The following is a 22,672-nucleotide window of genomic DNA, read 5'->3' as shown; positions in this document are numbered from 1 at the left end:
AGTTATAGCCCATCCAAGAAAACTATGAAACTACCTGGAGCCTAATTTGGGAGTTAAAAAGATAGTTTCTAACCTTCACATCCCTGGCTTCTGAAGAAAGGAGTCCATCGGTCAATCCTCTGAGTTAAAAACTCCATAGGATTACCTCCCGCACTTTGGGCCCCAGAATGAATCTTTACCACCAGTGCTTTGGTCACTCTGAGACACATCCCTTCTACTCAAGAACATCATGGCTATACTGGCGGCCCCCCACCCCTGCACAGTGGGCTTTTCCTTATCGTCTCCAAGATCATTCTCATCAGCATCAACGATCTCCCATGGTAAAAAAACAAGCACATACACAATGAAAGACCCCTCCCTTGCCCCTAGATGATCCTCCACCCCATTTCTCTGTTCCCCTTTACAGCAAAAAATCCTCCAAAGAGTTGTCAAACTCGTGGTCCCCACTTCCTCCCCCGCCCTTCCATCCTCTCTTAAACCACATCTACGCAAATCAAACACAGGGTCAAAGCATTGCCAAAGCCAGTCAACTTCCCAGACTCCTCTCACTTGATCTGCCGCAGGGTCAGACAGAGCTGGTCACTCCTCCCCCGAAACCCTTTCTTTGCTTGTCTTCTGGGATGTAACTTCTACTTTCATCTCCTTGCCCCCAGCTGCTCTGTTCCAGGCTCCTCTGCTGGACCCTCTCCTTCCTGACTCTAAACTGAAGGGAACCAAGGCTCTGATTCAACGTCGCCAGATCAGAAAGCACATTCCCCGTACCCCACCAGAATCAAACTCTCCACCAGGATCTAGCCCCCTACCCTAATTTCTTTGTACCTCTTTCTTCTCTGTCTGTCCTTTGTCCACAGGCCACATCCAGTCCCATAGCTTTAAACTAAGGATGCTCAAATTTAAACCTGCAGTCCAGACTTCTCCCTGAAATCTAGACTCATCTGATTACCTCAAAATGAACATATCTAAGCCTAAGTTACTGACACACACTCCCCACCAACCAGTTCCTGCCCCCCAGTCCGGCCTGTCTTATAAAGCTGAGGTTGTGTCCTACAGTTGCTCACACCACAACCCTGGAGGCATCTTCCCCATCTTCTTATCTCAGATGCCCCATCCCCTCCACCAGCACATCCATCAGCAACACCGCCAACACTGAAGAAACTGGGTGCCTCTGCTGTAACCTCAAGTCCAACTACCATCATCCTATGCCTGGACCCTTAAAAGGCTCCTCGCTGGCACTCTTGTCCCCATTCCCACTGCCACAGCCAGAGTCAGAGGAAGCCTTTAAAACTACAAATCAGGTCATAGCACTAGACTTGTCAGAACCTTCTAAACATGAATCTTCCTCAAAATAAAATTCAATGTCCTTCCCAAGGCCTTTGAGTCCTCACGTGATCCAGGGCACCTCCTACCTTACAGCGGATCATGTTCTCTTCAGCTCAGAATGTACATGGAGCAGATTCACTTCAATCACTTCACTCACTCTGCTCCAGCCGTACTCCCCTCCCCACTGTTTCTAGAACAGTGTTCCTGCCTTGTAGCTTTTCCAGATTCTCTCTTCCCTGGATATTCACGAAGCGCAGCCTGCACCCATTCAGGAGCCTGACCCAACGTCACCAGATCAGAAAGCACATTCCTGGCACCCAGAGTAAGTCAAACTCTCCATCAGGATCTAGAACCCTTACCTAGTTCATGCCTTTTTATGTGGATTCGTTGTCTCTCTCTGCTAAAACAGAAACTACGTAAGAGCTGAGACTTATTTTTATGGTTCAGGGCTGTGTGCCTTAACACAGGACCTGGCAAACAGCAGGTTCGCAACACATTTTTACTGGATGGATAAATGAATGTCACTAGATAGTCAAAAAAATAATTCTTTGTGCTTATACATTACGGGGGAAAACATGGCAATATTCCAAAGGAATTAAAAAATAAACTCTACTAAACTATATTCTTTCAAGACAGTCAGTCTTGACTAAGAGCTTGTAATGCAGAGAAAGACATGCTCACTTCCTGATCACCATCCTGGACTCCGATGAGCTCTGGCTTCCATCTTCTTCATAGCTTGGGCTTGTCAGGTTGCCGTACCTTGATGGGTAAAAACAAACAAAGCCTAGTCAATGGTGTTGGAAAGCAACTCTATTTCATTCCAGCCCCGGAATAAGAATAACTCTTTTCAGGAGTAATTCAGGAAAGAAATATTTATGAAATAGCATCCAAAAATCTCTTCGAGGATAAGCCCTGTTGGGAAAGGATTATGGAGATAATTCTGGACCCTCAAGTGACAGCTGAGCTAGAGACAAGGGTGAAAAGGCAGAACTGTGACATCTCACACCCAGGAGAGTGGCTGTGGGTGCACTGAGGCTGGGCCAACCCAGACACAGCAACCAGGGAAGGGGGACACCAAGGCACAATATTTTACAAAGCAACAGGTGCTCACATCTTACAATTTGGCTCAGTACATACTCAGAATTTACTAAAGAACCAATAGCTGGTTACAGTTAGCTATTCTTCCAACTCTGTATGTAAGGAAGCCCATTTCACACAAATGGATCGTGTTCTCTTTAGCTCAGAATGTACATGGAGCAGATTTACTCTGAACCCTTCAGGAGTCTCTCCATTAACCTGAACTGCTTGGGCTATTTCTCTAGCTTGCCTTCCCATTAATGAAGAATTCGAGTTTCCTTGGAGCTCCCCAAGCTGGTAGTCTGCCAAAGTTTGGATAATAGGAATTCTGTAATTGGTGGGTTTACATTTTTAAAGAGCACACTTTCGGCTTCTACTAATGGGATTAAAGGCCCCACTACCCTTATGGTTCCTGGTTCCTAGGATTTAAAATCCTTTTAAAAATGAAAATCCACCATCTGGTTTGACTGAATGCCAGTCAGTCTCCCAACCACCCTATCCTGGTAGGTTCCAGTTTGTGCCCTTAGGCATTAACCCCGCCTCCAACTGCTCCTTTTCCGAGCTCATCTGCCTTATGGACCTCTTGGCCTCCGGAAAATATTTTCCACTGGCCTCGCCCTCTCTGTTCCTCTTCATTCTGTCCTGCACCTGCTACTTAGAGGGCTTCCTGGGCTACCCTTTGCTCTTCCAGAGGTGAGAACTCAGATTAAGATTTACGCCACCCCATGTGGATGGGAAGTGAGGCTCCCAGTAAATAAACAGTGGAATTTTTGGCTCTCTCCTTGGCCATCATCATAGTGAACCGTGTCCTCCTGACCTCTCACAATAGGCTTTGTGGTTGATTTAAGTAGGATGTTGGGGGGCTGCAGAGAGGAGTGGGGCTCTCCAACAGCCACGGCACCCCCCCCCACCTATCTGGCCAGAGTGACCCAGAAGCTGTCCTGCCCGGCCTCCATTCATTCTCTATGGTTATTCTAGAAATACTGCATCTTTTCTCTTCCAACTGGGAGGCACGAGTGAGGGAAAGAAAAAGGAAAAACCCAAGAGAAAGACGCACATTTTACTGCTCCTGTAATTTTTCTCTTGAGAGGTGTTTGTACTAAAAGTTTCCTGATCTTCCTATTCCTTGTCTTCACTTTAGCTTCTCAAACTCTGCTGCTCCTTCTCTGCGTTTTCCAGACTCAGAGCCGAGATGCTGGCTGGGATGCACCCACACCTATCACGGTCCCTCCCCCAGAGCGAGATGCCACAGGCACAGTCAGATGTGTCGGGGAAAACGAAGCAACCTGCCCTGGTGAGCAAAGCTCTCTCTCATTAATGACGCCAGGACCATTTTCTCAGAATACTGCGAGCTGAGAAAACCACACAGGTTATTTCTTTCAGCCATCAGAGTGTCTATAGGCTCATAATCATCACCAGACTGACTGATAATAATAGACCAGTAAGAACCATCAACAATAATGCACATGTGGCAGAGGTCCATGTGGTCCAGGTGCTCAGGATGCGAGTTCGCAGATATTCCTACCTCTTCTCAGCCCAATCCGCCAGGAAATCCTTTTGACTCCACCTTTATAACATGTCCTGAATCTCAACACTTCTCATCACTTCCACCCAGCTCAACCTACCACTCTCTCTGACCTAGAGCAATGCACAGCCATCTAACTAGTCTCCTGGCTTCTGCCCATCAGATCATGTCATTGCTTGGTTCAAAACCTCCCATGGCTCCCATCTCGCTCTGAGAAAAGGCCAACGTCTTGCCCGCCTCACCAGGCCCTAAGTGACCTGCTCCTGATTATCTCTGACCATGTCTCCTACACTCACTCCCTCTCCCTCAGGCTCCCTGGCCTCCTTGCTGCTCCACCCGCAGGCCAGGCATCCTCCAGCCTCAGAATCTTGCCCTCCCCACTGCCTCTTCCCACACCTATGCCAAGGGCACACTCCCTCGGCTCCTTCGGGCCTCTGCTCAAATGTCACTTTATCAGCGAGGCCTTCCCTGGCCACCCTATTAGAAACACAAACCAACTCTAACACCACCGCCTTTAACACCTGCTAACATACTGTGTGATTAATTTACTTATTATGTTAACTGTCCTTTAGAACATAAACTCAATGAGAACAGGATTTTTATCTCTTCTGCTCACGACTCCTTAGAACTTAAACAGGTGCCCGGAAGGCATGCTGATGGCTATTTGCTGGGGGTTAATGAGTGGTTTAGCGGGGTTCCCAGCTACGAGGTTCCCAGCTGCGTATGCAGTGTCTTAGCCTGTCTGTGCTTTCATTCATTCCTAAAGGTTCAGGGTGGCTGTAACTATACCAAAAATCTAAAACTAAAATGCAAAAGAAATAAAGCTTTAAGATCTTTATTTAAGCTGAGATAGTGAAGGTGTAAGTGGTATGAAAACGCAAAGAAAACAAATGCATATACAATTCTACAAAAGGGACCTTTAGATGTGAGATAAAATTAAAGTGCCTGTAACCCTCTGGAACTTAAGGGACTGGGATTATTTGCCCCTGAACTTTTTTATTCTATTTTTTTTATCATTAAGGAGAATTAATGTCCTACAGTAAAGAAGCAAGACCAGCTTCAGAATCAGGAACTCTTTAATGCTCAAGCTTGGGTATTTGAGAGTCTGTTTTTAGTATATTAAGAGCCTTCCTTTGATGTTTCCTGGACCCTCTCACAGCTTCCCATCAAACACCAAAGACAAGTTCAATTCATTTACTCCAGGGGAGTAAATAAAGGGCGTGTATATACGTGTGTTTAATTAGTGGCAGCAGAACAGCTACAGACAAACCTGCCAACAATGTCACCTCCAATTTCTACAAAGCCTCCCTAGGATTTGAGATCAAAGCTCCAGCCTCTTAAGAAGGCTTACCAATGAAAAACTGCCCCTCTTTAAATGGTAACTCATAAGACAAATTAAAACACAAATTGTCAGAATGGCTTTTGACATGGTTTTCTCTGTATCACAAGGCAAAAGATAGGTTTACAAATATCTCCTAAAGTACAGCCTTAAGCAATTATTTACTGCAGCCTAAAAATTACTAGAAAAAGAGAAAAAAACCCCAACATAATGTTTAACTGGTTGCTAATATTTAAACAGGAAACCGTTTTCTTCCAGAGGGGATGAATGTATTGTTTAGAGCCCATCTGGGCGGATGAAATGTTTAATATGTGTTTGAAAGGAGGGCCAGGGGTATCTGTGGTTCAAAGAATCCCCAAGATACAACTGTGGCCAGGGGCCGTCCTTCTGGTAGGGGGCCTTTCTGGCCTCTGCCCCCAAACAGAACATCTCAGGGACACCAGCCCAGGATGGGGGAGTCCTGAAGAACTCTCCAGGCTCCACGTGATTCTGGCAAGTCATCCAATAATAATAGCAGCTGATAAATTTCAAGGGCTTATTATAAGCCAGGCACTGTGCTAAGCACTTTAAATGATGTTCTTGTCATTTAATTTTCACAGTACTCCTACAGGATGGTATTATTATTATTCTGATTTAACAGATGAAAAAATGAGGCCCAGATAGCTAAAGTAATTTGCCCTTGAAAACACACCTAATAGGTGGAGCAGGGATCTGAACCTTGCTAGTCAGACTTACCAGCCTCTGAGTCGGTGCCCTGCCACACAAGCCGTGGTTCTTTATTTCTTCTAAGTCTCCCCCACCAGATTATACATTCATCAAGGTTAGAAACATTGGGTTTTCTATTCATTCGTCCAGTTATTTATTCTTTCACTCATTTCATCCCGTCCAGCGAATATTTCCTAAGACCTATGTCCAGGCACTATTTCGGGCACTGGGAATACAGCGGAGAATGAACCAAAGCCCCTGTCTTCATGGCACATACACTGTAGTGGACAGAGGTAGACAATAAACTAATAAGTAGTTGACATATACTAAGTGAGACAGTAAAAGGTGCAATGGAGAAAAAGAGGGCTGGTAAGGATGACTGGACATGATCGGAGGGTCAGAGGTGGCTGCTTCATACGAGGTGTTCAGGAAAGGTCCAATGTGAAGGAGACAATTAAGTGACATGCTCCGGAAGGTAAGGGAGCAGGCTCTGGAGGTCTCTTCAGGAAGAGTGTTCCAAGCGGAAGGGACAGCCAACGCAAGGGCCTGGGTGCAGGTCAGGGTGGTGTGCCTGAGAAACACCAAGAAGGCCCAGGAGGGAGAGACAGAGTAAGTGAGGGGGATACGAGAGGCATGGAGCTGACAGGGACAGATCATGACGCCCGGTAGGTCAGGGTAAGGACGTGAATAGAGCCCGCTCTCAGTAGACACTCAATAAGCATTTGCTAAATGAATGGATACCCTCTACTGCCATGAAGGAAAGAAAGGCCAGGGAGGGAAGAAAAGGGAAGAAGCTACTTACTGGGGATGTTGAAAGAACAGAGAAGAGGAAGTCAAGGGGAGAGACCTCACATGAAGCTGCTTACTCAAGGACCTCTGGGAGCCTTTGCTTTCCTAACAAGCCCCAGCCTGTGAACATCTGAGACATTTTTCTTTACCTGACCTGCAAGAATACAGGTCAGGTATGAGAAAAATGTTCAGAAGCCGACCCTGACTCAGGAGAATGACACGGGTGAAATAGCCTGCAGATGTCTGGAACAGCAAGTGAAGCCTGATGGAGACCAAACTGTATCCCACAGATGAGCGAGAGGGTTGTTTTTAATCACTCTGAGCAGCATCCTCAAGGCAGGCACCTCTCCACCCAAGTCTGACCCGAGAACTGGGTCATGGCCACCAAACCTACCTTGGAAGGTCTTGTTACCACCATGGAGTTGGTTACTCAAAGATCAAAGGCAACAAGGCAACGACTCCTTGCTCTCTGGCAAGAAAGCAGGGGACAGAGCCGCTGAGCAGAGAACCCAGCAGTGTACTTTCCACTCATGAGGTCTGGCTCTCTGGGAGAAGTTTTCCCACGGTTAGAAAAAGTTAAAAGACCCAGGAAGAGCCGCCCTCCTCCCTCCAGGCCTTTGTTGTGAAGGATCCTCCACCTTCCTTGCCCTTTGATTCTACAGATTATCTCCACAGAAGTCCCTGCAAGTTCAGGCAACATTAACAGCAAAACAGTACCTGGTATCTCTGTTTCCCTTGACAGTTACAAAAATACTATAAAAATGTCCCTTGAGAATACGAACTTCACCCAGCCACAACCCAGAACTGCCTAAGGAGGAGACCAAAGAGAGATAAAAGATTTTATAATTACTATTCATCCGGAGAAAGAAAACAAAAAGGAGTCTCTTGCTACAACTTATGTCTCATTCAAATGCAAGGTTATTTCTTAGGTATGAGGGCCTCCACACCCTTGCTGTAAGGGTTCTTCTAGTTTCCATTTCAAGTCCTTGTCATCCATTTCTTTCTCTGGCCCGATTTCTGGCCCCGGAGCTTGTTGGCTCATCAGCACCCCCTCCCCGCACTTTGGTTCATACCATTTCTAGGCAGCCAACTGCAAATTCGTCCTGCTGGCAGCTGCAACACTCTGCGTGGTCACAGCGAAGGACAACAGAAGACACAGGGTTAGGGCTGCAGGCCAGGGAGCAGGCGGCACACTGACAGTCACAGAATGCATTAACAAGTCAACGTTTTCCTCAGGCTTAAGATGAATTAATGCATTATTAACAAATCAGTCAGGCCAGTGGCTCGGATTTCCCCAACCACAAAAAGCTGCCACTGAGCAGCTCTTCAAAAATCCCATGAAATACACTGTGCGAAACCACGCACAACGCACCTGAGGTTAGGACCATGGTAACCCATCATTGCGAAGACTACTTATTTCTCCTGTGCTTACAAAAACTCAAGAGAGCATCACTTTATCTAAACTGGGGCTTATTGGCAACTTCAGTAGAGGCCAAAGGCAAGAGAATTATGTTTCCCGGGACAAGGGGCCCGATGTCATTCTCAATAATTAAGTTCACATACACACGAACCCAAAAGGTTAAAAAAGAAATGTCAAAGTGATTTTTAAAAAGAACATAAAGTAACTGTGTTTCAGAGATGACACTTTTTTTAAATCATTAAATTACTTTAATGGAATTAATGAATTTATTTTTCAGAACCACACTTAGGACATTTGCCCCATCATAACATAAGCTAGGAGCAGTGCCCTCCTCTGACTCATAATGGCATAATAGCCATCGACATGTCCCTTGTCACCCATGGTAAGAGGCTTTGCCTAGGGGTTAAGGGGGGGTCAAAGCAGAGTTCCTTATGGATGAACTTATGGAAGTTCTGACTCTCTAAGCAGCATGCAACATTTGATGATGAGCTTTTTTTCTATAGAGCAGGTCATAGTTTTTAGCAAATTCATAAAGGAACCGGTAATCAATCCCTCCCACTAACTGCTAGAAAATGGTCAAAAACACTGCTGTAGATGATGAAAGCTGAACTTAAAAGTTTCCACTACCACTCAGGATATATGCACCTTGCCTTTCAGTGTTTTGCCGGTTTTGGGGGTTTCTTTTTAGTTTCCAAACAGAAGCACATTTTTTAGACCTGCTGAGAAATTTGGTATTCCCTTATAAAAAAGGATTACTATGTTCTGCCTCCCTTTGCCAAGTGAAAAAAGCAAAAACATGTTTATCTCATTTCAAGAAATAAAAGCTAGCCTGGTTTTGGTCTTTGGGGAAGCCTCTGACACACCTGTCAGTGTCTGCTTGCACGGATCCCTCACTGCCACCTCATGAAACTAGGGCTCTGCAGTCTCACAGGCTCCCAAAGGGGATCCCACAGTGCTGCTAGGTGACACAGGGTCCATCTGGGAGAAATAAAGACCAGTGTACCAAAGACAACCAGCCCAGTGGGGAAGAGAAATTATTTCCATTTTCCCTCGTGTGACTATGGTTGGATGTGATTCTAAAACGAAACCAAACTAAACCTTCTGGTTCACACAAAGCAACGGTGTAGATACAGGGACAAAAGAGTAACAAAGCCTGTGGTGTTGAGGCTGAGCCCCATCCTCTGTTTCCAGCCACACTTCCACGAGCCGAGCAGGGGATGATGTCCTGAACAGAACAAAAGTGAAGGTCAGCCAACAATTGGCCTTCAGCTTCCTTGAGCCCATGAGCACTACCTCCCTGACAAAAATTCCTGGTTTCTTATCAAATTGTGAGCAACTTTTCTAACAGACCAAAATTTTATTGACGTTGTGTAAGTTTTCTGTTGCTGCCACACACAAAAAAATACCACAAATTTAGCAGCTTAACCAACACAAATTTATTATTTTATAGTTGTATAGGTCAGGGCACAACAGGAGTCTCACTGGGATAAAATCAGGGTGTCAGCAGGTATTGCTTTCTAGAGGAAATAATCCACTTAACTGCACTTTCCAGTGGCTAGAGGCTGCCAGCATTCCTGGGCTCATGGTCCCTTCCTCCATTTTCAAAGCCACAATATAGCATCTCTCTGATCCTGTTTCCGTCCTTGAGTCTTTTCCTCGGACTCTTTGACCTCCACCTTTCGCATTTAAGGGCCCTGGTGACAACACTGGGCCCACCCTGATCATCTAAAATAATCTTATCTTAAAGTCAGCTGATTAGCAACCGTAATTCCATCTGCAACCTCAATTCTGCTTTGCCATGTAACCCAACATATTGGTAGGTTCTGGGGATTAAGACTAGACGTACTTGGGGGTCATTATTCTGCCTGCCACAGACGGGTATGTAAATTATTACACGTTATATTTTCTACGGTTTTATTATCTAAACTATTTTTTTCCCACCTGATAAAGCATGAACCAGCAAGAGCAGGGGACCTTTCATGAAATATGTGCCCTATAAAAGCTTTCAGTGTTCTTTTTGATGTTAGAAGCATTTGGATACCTGAAGATTCTCATAGCCCTTATTATAATCCTTTTTTCTTTTCCATCAGCAAATACTTTCATCTTCCTAATAGTCACAGGAAATATGATCTGCGTCCAATTTATCTTTCAGCAATCTGCCTTTTTTTTTTTAACCACAACATATACACTATCAGGGGGTTTCAGTCATAAACACTGAAACCTAGAGAAAATCTATTTAAACTCATCTGTTATAACAAAAATCTTAAGAAATAGCCTTCGTTTTTTAAGAAACTCTCCCCCAGTCAGGATATGCAATAGGTCTGTATTTTGAGCTAGAAAAGGAAACAAGCAATGTTGGGATTTCCTGAAAGCTTTCCCACTCCGTGAGTGGGATGAGCATCCTGGAGCCAACTGACAAAAAAAGTCTCAACTTTTTCATGCATGGTGGGACAAAAGGTTCTATTTCTACATTTTTGGGGGGGAGTCAGGAGATGGAGTTACTAAAATAAATTAAGAAAAATGGCATGGCATTATTTTGAAAAACTTTCCCATTTAAGTGATAGAAATTAGACATAAATAACTCTTAGAAGAAACAAAAGTACAGAAAAATCATATTATGAGTTTAACTGTAACATTTACTATAAGTGTTACTATTGTAAGAGACCAGCACCTGGAGGTGCTGTGGTCACCAGTGGAAGTTGCTGTGAGGCCCTCAAAGTAGGTTAAACTCCAGTATCTGCCCCCTAGAGCTCTGTCTGCTCATAACCCCCTCTCCTTGGACTTGGAAGAGCAGAGGGAAGATATTAGAAGGCTTGCCTTCTACTAAAAGGGAAGGAAGGAAGGAAGGGACTCTCATGAGCACTACATGCCAGCACAAATAGAAATATTTGGCAAGTGCCCAGTCTAATTCCAGAATTAAATAAAAACACTTAATTGTTTTTAAGTCAGGTTTTACAAAAAGTACGTAATTTGTAACATATTGTATGCATCTCAAAAATGCTTACCCAGCTTCTCATGCTAAGGAAGCATTGGAGAGCTGAATGGGTTTGTGTTAGAAGCTACTGAAAGGAGGCTTCCTACGACCACCTCAGGGCTCCCAGGGGAAGAAAGGTTTTTCTTAAAAGTGAAATTCAGTCAAGAAAATGAGAAGATCAGCCACCTACAGGGAGAAAAAAGTTGCAAAATATATCTGAAAAAGAACTGCTGATTCAAATATACAAAAACTCAACAATAAGAAAACAATCAACCCAATTTTAAAATGAGCAAAAGAGGACTTTCAGTTCCAGGCTAGCATGCAAGGAGCTTAGAAGCAGCCATTCGATCCTAATAACAAGTAAAAAGCTGAACAAATTGAAAAGTCAGCAACTCTTCTTAGACACACCAGAGAAGTGAGGTGAAAGGATAAACCACTGTCCCCAAAACTGGAGACGCAGGCAGGCAGACGCAGAGAATTCCCACTTATTGGAGCAGAAATCTCCACGGGAACCAGTGCCACGGTAGAAAAACCTGAACTGTAACTGGTGAATTGCTGGAGCGCCATGTGGACACGTCTGCAGTATAGAAACTACAGACAAGCCACCACCGTACTTCTGTGAGGTTTACCTCCAGGAGCTTGAAGGTACTCACAGTAAATATCAGAGAAAAAATCTCTTCCTGCTTCCAGCAAAGGGAGGGGAAATGGAACCATTTGGAAATATCCCAGAGCACTCTTAACAAGACCTGCTCTTGGGGGAAACTAGTTAACCAGGCCCTGACCTGCTGGGGTTTTATCAGAGCCTAACCCACCTAAAGGAAAATATCCATCTCCTGGCCTCCCCGAGCCATCCTTTCCCTGAGGGAGAAAAAATAGACAAACTCAGAAGCACTAACAAAGGTCACAGTCCAGTGCACAGGCTCATCATAAGACTCAAACCTAATCACAGGACCATAGAGCAACGGACAGTCAACTGATCTTCGACATGACTGGCGATGAATCTACACAGACTTTGCACCTTTCACAAAAGTGAACTCAAAATGGCTCATAGAACTCATGTAAAACATAAAACTATAAAGCTTCTAGAAGATAACATAGAAAAAAACCTAGATGACCTTGGGCATGACAAAGATCTTTTAGGTACAACACCAAAGGCACAAATTATGAAAGAAAAAAACTGATAAGCTGGACTTTGTTAAAATTAAAAGCTGCTTCTCTGCAAAAGACAATATCAAGATAGTAAGACAAGCCAAAGGCTTGGAGAAAATATTTGCAAAAGACACATCTGATAAAAGATTGTTGACGAAAATATACAAAAATAAACCCTCTTAAAACAACAATAAGAAAACAAACAACATGATTAAAAAATGGGCAGAAGACCTCAGCAGAGACTGCACCAAAGAAGATTCACAAATGGCAAGGAAGCACATGAAAAGATGTACAATATCATATGCCATTAGGAACTGCAAATTAAAAATACAATGAGATACTACTATACAGCTATTAGAACGGCAAAAACCCAAAACGAAGACAGTATCAAATGCTGGCAAGGATATGGAGCAAAAGATAGTTGTTCATTGCTAGTGGGAATGCAAAATTATATGGCCCTTTTGAAGACAATTTAGCAGTTTCCTACAAAACTAAAGATACTCTTCTCATTTAACCCAGCAATCTTGCTCCCTGGTATTTACTCAAAGGAGCTGAAAACTTATGACTACACAAAAGCCTGTACATGGATGTTCACAGCACCTTTATTCATAATTGGCAAAACCTGGAAGCAGCCAAGATGTCCTTCAGTGGGTGACTGGACAAACAACTGTGGTCCATTCAGACAATGGAACATCACTCAGCAGTAAAAGGCAATGAGCTATCAAGCCATGAAAAGACATGGAGAAGCCTTAAATGCATGTTACTAAGTGAAAGAAGCCAATCTTAAAAGGCTGCATACTACATGATTCCAACTATATGAAATTCTGGAAAAGGCAAAACTATGGAGACAGTAAAAAGATCAGTGATTGCCAAGGATTGGGGTGGGGGAAGAGAGAGGTGACAGGCAGAGCGCAGAACTTGTAGGGCAATGGGAATACCCTGTATGATACTATAACGATGGCTACGTATAATTATATATTTGACCAAACCCACAGAGTGAACCTTAAGGTAAACTATGGACTTTGGGTGATAATGACATGTCAATGATTGCAACAAATGTACCACTCTGGGAGGGGGGTATGTGTGGGGCCAGGAGGTATATGAGAACTCTCTGTACTTACCACTCAATTTTGCTGTGAGCCTAAAAATTCTTTAAAAAATAAAGTTTCATTTTTTTTAAAGTATACATTGAGCCCTCACTGCCTTGACAATAATGGTATGAATCTGTAGATTTATTTGTCTCTCCCACTAAAAGTAGGCAGAGGCTGGGTAATGTTCCAGTGCAAGTGCTTATAACAGGCATGAATAATAACCATTATTTATTTTTTAGACAAATCGTTCGTAAGCACCTACTGCCAAATAACATTCCTCTCTAAGGGTGCAGCAATGAACAGGACACACATGGTTCCCCGCCAGGGAAGCAGTCAGGAAATAGCAAGATAAGTAAGAAATGTAATTTCAAAGAGTGGCAAGTGTCATGAAGAGAGAAAAACCAATGGTCATCGGTTAATCACTTAGTATTTGCCAGCCACCGTACTAAGAACTTCATATTCATATACTGGTGCGTCACCTTTTCCATATGAAGGTGTTACTACGCCAGGTGTCACAGAGCAGGGCTTTAAGATAACCATCCCACAGTGGTAACATATTTGCGAAAATCCTCCCAAGCTTTCTCATCGGCTATCCCTATCCCACAAGAAGAGCCCTCTGTTGGAAGGAGCAGATTCAGGTCAGGGGATTTGGCCTGAGCACATCAAATAAACAGAAACACTCCAGGCACACAGACCCAACAGTGACAAATCACGGGAGGCAGAATGCTTGAAAAGAGCTCCCAAGGCAGAAAGGGGGGGTCTTCATGGTCTTCATTCCTGCTCTGCCACTTACTGATGGAATGTTTCTGTGTCTCAATATTTGCATCTGTAAACAGGGGAGTGATGTAATGATAAATGAACTAAATGAGATAATGTCTATGAGAACGCATGGCAAGCAAACATGGGAAGAAATAAGTTCAAAGACCCACTGAATTAGTCTCGTGTCTGTGACCTGAGCAAGCAAATTCAAGCCAGATTGGTCTTAAAGCATAATGTTTACGGATGGCTTCCACCTTAATGCTCTCCAGAAGTCCTCCGCTGGTAGAACTCACTTGAAATAAAGGGGTAATTCAGACTCCTGCTCAGTCCTTTCCAAGCTGCGGCCTGAGTGCCATTAGTGACTTAGCGGAAGTTTCTGGGGACCCATTTCAGCCCTACTCTGCTTGTTCTTGGCACTTTGCTTACTTCTGATATCAGAGATGCAAAATGCGAGAATCACCAAGAAATAGCTCCAAGGTAGCTAATGTGACAGCTGCCTGAAGACAAATCTAGATGTTTGTGCAAATGTCACTTGGTCCTCAGTGAGGATCACTGGCTGAGTTAGCTCTCCTTACATTTGACATTGGGTATTTTCAGAGGAAACTTACTCCCTTACCTTTTTTTTTAATGGTACGGTGGGAAGATTTATTTTTAAGTGGAATGTATGTTTAAAGTTAGAGAAGATAAAATCTCAAAGCCCCAACACAAACAGCTAAACCACAGTCAAAAACTTTCTCTTAGACTGAAAGGAAGCCAGTGAGCCCTAGAATTAACTCTGGGCCATGGTGAGAAGCACAGAAAGCAGGATCCTTTGTGAATTGCTGATCACCCCAAGTACAGGGTAAAGCAAACACACGGAATTAGCTATGTGGGACTTTAAACCACTGTCTACTGGTCAAACACAAAGGCTCATACTAGCAGAATAAAAAAAATTTATAAAAAGATTTTTTTTTAAGTGACAGAAAACAAACAGTTCCACAGGAGAAAAGCCACGTGATTGGAAGTCTTAAGGAAAATCAAAGCTTGACTTCAAACAAGCTTTTCTCTGGAGGGAAATAAATACTGCAGCATCTGCCTTCAATCCATTCCTGACTGGTTAGGATTAGCACATCCTACAATAACTTTTCAGTGTCAATTTCACAAAAGATAAGCAATCTATTATTATGAAACCAAGAGAAATTATTTTAAAAGATACAACAGAGACTCACAAACAATTCTACTACAATTTCCTAACAAGGAAACAGTATATCGCCTAGCTGGAGTGGCTCAGTTGGTTGAGCATAGTCCCATTAACTGAAAGGTCACCAGTTCGATTCCTGGCTGGGGCATCTGTTTAGGGCTGTAGCTCAATCCCCAGTAGGGGCAAGGCAGCTGATCAATGTCTCTCTCTCCCCCCCCCCTTCTTCTCTCTCTAAATCAATAAAAACATTAAAAAGAAAATAGTGCCCTAGCCAGTTTTGCTCAGTGGTTAGAGCATCAGCCCTGAAGGGTCCTGGGTTTGATTCTGGCCAAGGGCATGTACCTTGGTTGCAGGTTTGATCCCCAGCTCCAGTCAGGGCATGTGTGGGAGGCAACCAATCGATGTGACAGCTCTCACATCGATGTCTCTCTCTCTCCCTTCCACTGTCTCTGAAAAAGCAATAGAAAAAATATCCTCAGGTCAGGATTTAAAAAAAAAGAAAATAGTACATCAAGCTTATCTTCAGAAAAGTTAAGTTCAACTTAATTGCTTACCTCCCAATTATAGACATTAAAACTCCTCAAAATCAATTTAAGAACCCAGTGTTGCACAGAATCTAAATTTTGATCAAAATGAAACAAAGATTAACATCTGGTCACAAGATCTAAGTGTGAGTAGGAAATAGAGCGAGGAAGAAATGTTCTTGTTAAAGTTTGTACATATCTGGACAACTCCAAATTTCTGCAGAGGAAGCAAAATAAATGGGATTTATTTCTCTGAACTTCTCAGAACATGTCGGTTTCATTTTTACACCACCTTGAGTGGTTGTCTACTTGTTTCATATATGTAAACCTTATCTTTTGCAGTAAAGTATTAAGTTCTCAGGGTGGATCCAGGTTTTGCAGGGTCAGCATATGGAATCCTTGGGGTCCTCTCGAAGGAAAGGAGCACAAAACTATGACTACAAACTGTGCAGAGGGCACTGCAAGTGAGGGTCCCCAGGGGTTCAGCACCGGCAGCTTCACCGTAAATTCACCACGAGGGTGAGAAACCACCAAGCCTTATATTTCTGTTTCATCCATATGGTGTTCCTGCAGCAACGGGTATTTTACAGACATTCAGTACTTATTGATTCCACTCGTCTCAGAAGCAAGGAAAAAATACGCTATGAGATTAAACTCAAGGCCAGGCCCTGGCCCGTACAAATGGTTCAAGGTAACCGTAACTCTTCATTCAGTTATACCTTAAATGACAGTTTGAATTAAATGTCACTTGAATTCATATTGATTCTGTTATTTAATAATTATCTAGTTAATATTTTAAAAATCCAAAAATGTCTACGATAGGAGAACAAAGAGAAGATTTTTTAAATCATCAAATAAAAGCTGGATGTCCACAAGTCACAGACTAAACACTCTAGTTCCTGTGTGTCTGTCCACTGTTTGCGGTGAACAGCTGGAGCCCACGTGCGCTCCCTTACTGACTGTGGCCATCTGTGGCCTATAATCAATGGAGTTACCCCAGAACTAGAAGAGGTCGCCCATTCCAAAAACAACTTGCAGGAGTCCTGATGTGCTGACCTATTTCCTCCTCCTGCCTGCCAACAGTTAGCATACTGCAGCCTTTTTATAAATACGGAATAGCAAAGAGAAAATTCACATAACTCTTCAGGTTCTATTTATAGGTGAGAGGTATTATACAAGCAAACAAACTATGAAAAAAAATGACTCACTAATCCCACAGGTTTACCCTTCAGGCTTACTATTTAAGTACTGCTATGCAAAAACCTTCAGGACTTCCTACGTCCAGAGTTGCCATAACCAGATCAATGGATGATGGGGAGAGACATTTTGTGAATGTTCCGGAACATACAGAACATTCGATCCAAAGGACTCCACTCTGTATGCACCCATGAGGAAAATATCTTGAGAAAAACCCGCTGTTATCAATAACCTTACTCCCATTGGAATAGAACTTGATTATTAAAAGGCCTTTTTTAAGACTGATAGATATAACTGCATAAAAAATATTTAAATGTCTTCATAAAAAAGAATGTTAATAAACAACTTTCAAACCCAAGGGACAAATTAGAAAAAAATATTTCCAACATATGATAAGCAAAACATCAATTTTGTTAATATACAAAGAGTTATAATTAGACAATCAATAATTAGATGACAGTAGTCCAAAATAAAAATAAGTAAAGGATATGAAAAGGCAGTTCATAGAAAACACAATTGCCCTATCAGTAGTTTAAAGAATGCTAAACCTCACTCATAAATGGAAAAAACATACATTTAAAAACAACAAGTTGTTTCTCAGGGGCCAGATCATGGCAGGGGTGGTTTCGACGGCAGAGTTAGCAAGGGTGTGGGGAAGGTGAGGAAGAGGCACTCTCCTCTGTGGACAGGAGTGTGACTGGCGCAGCCTTCTGGAGGGCAATCTAGCAATACCTTTCACATTTTAGAGTGCTTGTATATTTTGACCTATCAATCACTCTCCCATGAAATTACTCTGTGGAATTCTCAAACAGGTTCTCAGAAGGTATATATTCAAAGACACTCTTTGCAGCATTGTTTAAAATTCAAAAAAAAAAATTAAAAATTAAAAAAACCTGGAGAGAGCTTAACTGTCTGTCCATAGAATAATCAATTCGATAACTACTATAAAGCCACTAAAAAGAATATGATAACTTCTAATTTTGAAATAACAATAGTTTACATGTGAGCTTTCAAAATGCCAGCCACTGTTCTAATGAGCCCTTTACATATGTTAATTCCCTTAATGAACCAATAAATCTCCAAGATACACAGATAAGTAAAAAAAAAAAAATTTTGCAGAATAGACTGTGTACTATGATTCCATTTATATCACATTTAAGTATATAATCTATATGTAATAAATGTCATACACAAGATACGCATCTATATAAATGTGTACATATGTATACATACATACACCCAGAAAAATTGGGGAGGAGTACAGAAGCCATGGTGTGCAGCGATCGCCGGGAGCAGGGGACTGGGAAATGGGACCAGAGGGAAGGGAAGTTTTTACTTCTCATTTTTATAACTTTCGGAACTGTTTGAACTTCTCACTACATACATGGATTACTTCTATTTTTGAAATCTTAATATGTGTTATCTGCCTAATTAGATTATGGTCTATTTAATTCTTTTCTTTGTACTTCTATATATTTTTTAAACCTAGTGAAAGTTATTTGGGAAAAGGTAGCCATGTGAGAAAGTATCCATGTTTCTTTTTACACCCTCAGATAGTGTAAGAATATTGAACATGAGGACATATTACTGTCAGTTTTTTTTAATCTAGTTAAAAACCAGTATTCAACAACTCCAACAAAAACATCCTATCTCATTTCCTTTCTTATACAGGAAACCCCAAAATATTAGGATTTGGATGAGAACTCTCATGCTTCTAAAACAATTGCCTGGCTTATTTTTCAAAAGACAAAGTTCAATTACAAATCAAACAAAAATAAAGTGGGAAATACAATTACTGGTGTATGAATTACAACATACACTGCTCTACTATATATAGCATGTGACTTAACAACATAGATCAAGGAGGACGTTTATGTGCATATCCCTAAAGCAGCTGATGCACAGGGATTGTTGGGAGTCGTCATCATCATTCTTACAGCCCATGAGCTGCTTCCTCTGGATTTAACACTGAGCCCCATGCTTCACACATATCAGCATGTTTGATTCTCACGACAACCCAATAAGATTTCTAGTTAATCATTTACTGGAATTATATAAAATTATAAAAACATGGAGAAAATTTTACAGTGGCAAATAGTAACTGAAATCTCTTAGCAATCGGGGTCCAGATTTATAGCATACACTCCTAACTCTTTTATAGATTTTTATGAGATATCTTCATCAGGAATAGACTATAAAGTGGCTCCTGAATAATCTCGCTGTGGTTTGCTCCACCCCTCCCAGTTAATCCTTCCCCATACATGCCCCTCAGCACACCAAATGCAGGTGATTCAGAACCTCGGCCCTCACTCTGCAAACAGCCCTACATTTCTGTCACCTCTCACCCGCCTCCAGATTCTTACCTGTCCAGCAGTAGTTCCAACACTTCTTTAGTGGAGGCAAAGCCTCTGTACGTTGACAGGAAGATGCTGATATAGGTGAAGTCATTGTCCCCGAAAGCTGTCAGCAGATTCTCCACCAACTTCTCCAAGGTGCCAGCTTTTATGGTCCTGATCTTACAAGTCTCATACTGGCTGACTGTATGTCCAGGAGGGAGCTGGTCCCCTTCCACCTGTACAATAAATGCATGGTTAGGAGCAGGAGAAATTGACTCCCTAAGAGAAAATTGAAAACACTGAAATAGTTGAATCAGAGCCGGTCATGCTTTCCCTTGCTCTATTTAATTTCCCTACAAGTCACGTAAGGCCATCCCCACCCCCCCCGTGGGTGGAGTGGAGTGGAGGGGTTGGTGGTGGAGGTGCAGGAGTTGGTGGTGGCGGGGCGTGTTCCCTTCCCATCTAGGAGCACAGGTATTATTTCATCATGGTTACATTTGCTTCTATTTACTATCCTATCGAGAATTAGGTTACTGGCATATTCTATCGAGGATGTTCTCTATGACCTGAGGATCGAGTTTAGCAAATGCTATCAATCATTTCCTTAGTACTGTTCCATGGTAAGTTTTTAAACTCACCCTTTTTAAAAATATTTTTATTACAGTTTGCATTCAACACTATTCTGTATTAGTTTCAGGTATACAAAGTGTTCCCACCAATAATTCAAGTGCCCACCTGGCACCATACATAGTTATTGCAATATTGTTAACTATATTCCCTGTGCTTTACCTTAAATCCCCAATCCTATTTTGTAACTACAAATCAGTACTTCTTAATTCCATTATCTCATTTCACCCAGCCCCCAACACCCCTCTCTCCTGGCCTCCTCAGTCAGTTGGTTCTGGTATCTGTAAGTGTGTTCAAGCTCACTTTTTTTTCTTTTTCTTTTATTTTTAATATATCTTTATTGATTTCAGAGAGAGGAAAGGAGATGGAGAGAGAGAGAGACAGAAACATCAATGATGAGAAAGTCATCGATCAAGCCCACAACTGGGCATGTGCCCTGACCGGTAATCGAACCCTGATCGCCTGGATCCCAGGTCCACGCTCAATTGCTGAGCCACGCCTGGCCGGGCTTCAAGCTCACTCTTAAAGACAGCTCCTACAGTGGTGTTCTGGAGCTGGCTCAAACTTGCTTTGGACAGCTGATTGCTAAGTTTTTAGGGTTTGTGTGAGCCAGCTGACACCATGGTTATAGGCTGAGAAATCAGCCTATGTAGGCATATGTTCTCCATGGAAGTCTATGGAGATCTGACCATGACCTGACGCTCTTCAGTCCACGGGAGGCAATATACTTTCTGATTTAATATTGTCAGCAATCTACATAGCTGACTGAGAAGTGGCTGCACCCAGCAGCCCTGGGCTGACCTCTGGGGAGTGATGGAACAGGTGGGTGGGTGCGCGACCCTTCCTTCTGGAGACTTGAAGTGTACAAGAGAAGACATTTGTTCACGAGAAGTAACTGTCACATGAAAATGAAATTGTGACTAATACTTGTAGGTATAGCTGCATGCACCTTGGAGACACAAACCATAATACTTAAGAGGTGATTAATGATAAAATCTGTAAAGCTTAAAAATTTAGTATGAAGGGAGAGAATTTGATTAAAGAAAAATATGGGTGTGTCTTACATTCTGCTTATCAAATGATATAGAGATGCGGTATTCAAAGTTTAACTTGTCCTTCATAGGCGCTAGGGAAGATGACCTGCCCAGAGAATCTTTTTCTAAAGCAAATAAGTATTCTAAGTAATGCGATTTCTCTGAATTGTAAGTTTGAATTGTTTTATATCAAGTTCTTCTAAACTGAAATAATCAGACATGTGAAAATTAAAGAAATGGGGTAGAGAAGAGAGAACTGAATCTCTGAATGGTGACGTGCTTACTAAGCAGCATGCGTGCTTTTCCTTCGCCTGGCCTGTCAGCAGTCAAAGCCCTGGAAGGAAATTAGCAGGCGATATACTTTCTGTAAGACCAAAGCGGTGGCGATCGCTGTTAGAAAGGGGTCAGAATAGTTTAATGTCACCATATCTAACTGCTAACAGGAATTAAAATGAACACTCCAGCTTGTGTGCTGGATGACTTTAGTTCTTATTTAATTTTGAAAGATACTTTTTAAGTTTACTAAAAAGAGGGATCTGGTGCAGGCAAAATACCAAATGTTCCCGTAGGCCTGCTGCCTCAGATCATGGCCTAGTAACTGTTCTCGATCACTCTATCTGTAGTTTCAGAACAGGCCTACTGATACCCATCTGTCTCCCAGGAGCTTCAATTAACTTTAACCAGAAGCAGTAAATGAAACAGGTATATTGTTTCAAAGCCTAATTACATTTTTAACTACTTGGTACAGTGTGGCTCTCAGTGTGTGCTGTAAAATACTAGTTCCAAATCAAAAGGTGCTGTAGTCAAGTCTGGGAGCTATAGAGTTAAAGTTAAATACATTGCTTGACTTTAGAATCTCCTGAAGTCTTTAAGGCACTAACATGTTATGAAACTCCAAGAGAAAGATGCGGTACGTGACATCTATGAACAAACTTCCTTTTATTCTCACAGCATCTCGCAGAACGTTACAATGAACAAAGTTTGAAAAACTGTTAGCTTAGTAAGTCACTGTGATGCATTTAAAACTTCATTCATATTTGCCACTTTTCACTTAAAAAGAAGAAAAATACTTAAAATATAATGTTAGTTTTTATCTTCCAATGCTTATAGTTCTTGGATCTCTTTCTTAATACCAAAATGCAGAGATGTTTTGTGAGTTTTACTTAGTCATTTCAAAAGACCTGATCAAAATACTTAGCAGCCTGATAATATTAAAAAGCGTCGACCTAGGATCCAGGCGATCGGGGTTTAATTCCCGGTCAGGGCACATGCCTGGGCTGCGGGCTAGGCAGCCCATCAATGACTCATCATCGATGTTTCTATCTCTCTCTCCCTCTCCTTTCCTCTCTCTGAAATCAATAAAGATATATTTAAAAAAAAAAAAAAAAAAAAAAAGCGGTTGTCAAAGAATATACTTCAGTGTCTCAGTCTGCGGGAATATCCAAGCTCTAATTCTAAGCCAAGCTTCCTTACCTGGTGGCCCTGTCAGGGTTCCCTTACCAAACAGTTCTGTAAATTGATGATTCTTATTTTACTCTCAATGCAAATTCCCATTTAAAACTAAACCTTTTCTTACTGAGAGTAATAAGTATGTAAAAGAACGAATTCTTCACTGAGCATTGATGT

At 42.2% G+C, this 22,672-nt stretch overlaps 1 protein-coding gene across 1 annotated transcript in view; it reads right to left on the bottom strand.

The window, feature by feature from the left end:
• The window catches only part of RGL1 (ral guanine nucleotide dissociation stimulator like 1), a 103,999-nt gene that overhangs the window by 48,785 nt on the left and 32,542 nt on the right, over nucleotides 1-22,672 (bottom strand). The window contains exons 3-4 of the mRNA XM_016224609.2: nucleotides 19,413-19,621; nucleotides 2,002-2,079 (exon numbers count right to left, since the gene is read on the bottom strand). Coding sequence (XP_016080095.1) covers nucleotides 2,002-2,079; nucleotides 19,413-19,621 — 287 coding nt within the window. The remainder of the gene's footprint in view (nucleotides 1-2,001; nucleotides 2,080-19,412; nucleotides 19,622-22,672) is intronic.

The sequence above is a fragment of the Miniopterus natalensis genome, chromosome 19 (assembly GCF_054644295.1).
Source record: "Miniopterus natalensis isolate mMinNat1 chromosome 19, mMinNat1.hap1, whole genome shotgun sequence".
Classification (NCBI taxonomy): domain Eukaryota; kingdom Metazoa; phylum Chordata; class Mammalia; order Chiroptera; family Miniopteridae; genus Miniopterus; species Miniopterus natalensis.
This window is presented reverse-complemented; position numbering and strand designations above follow the sequence as displayed.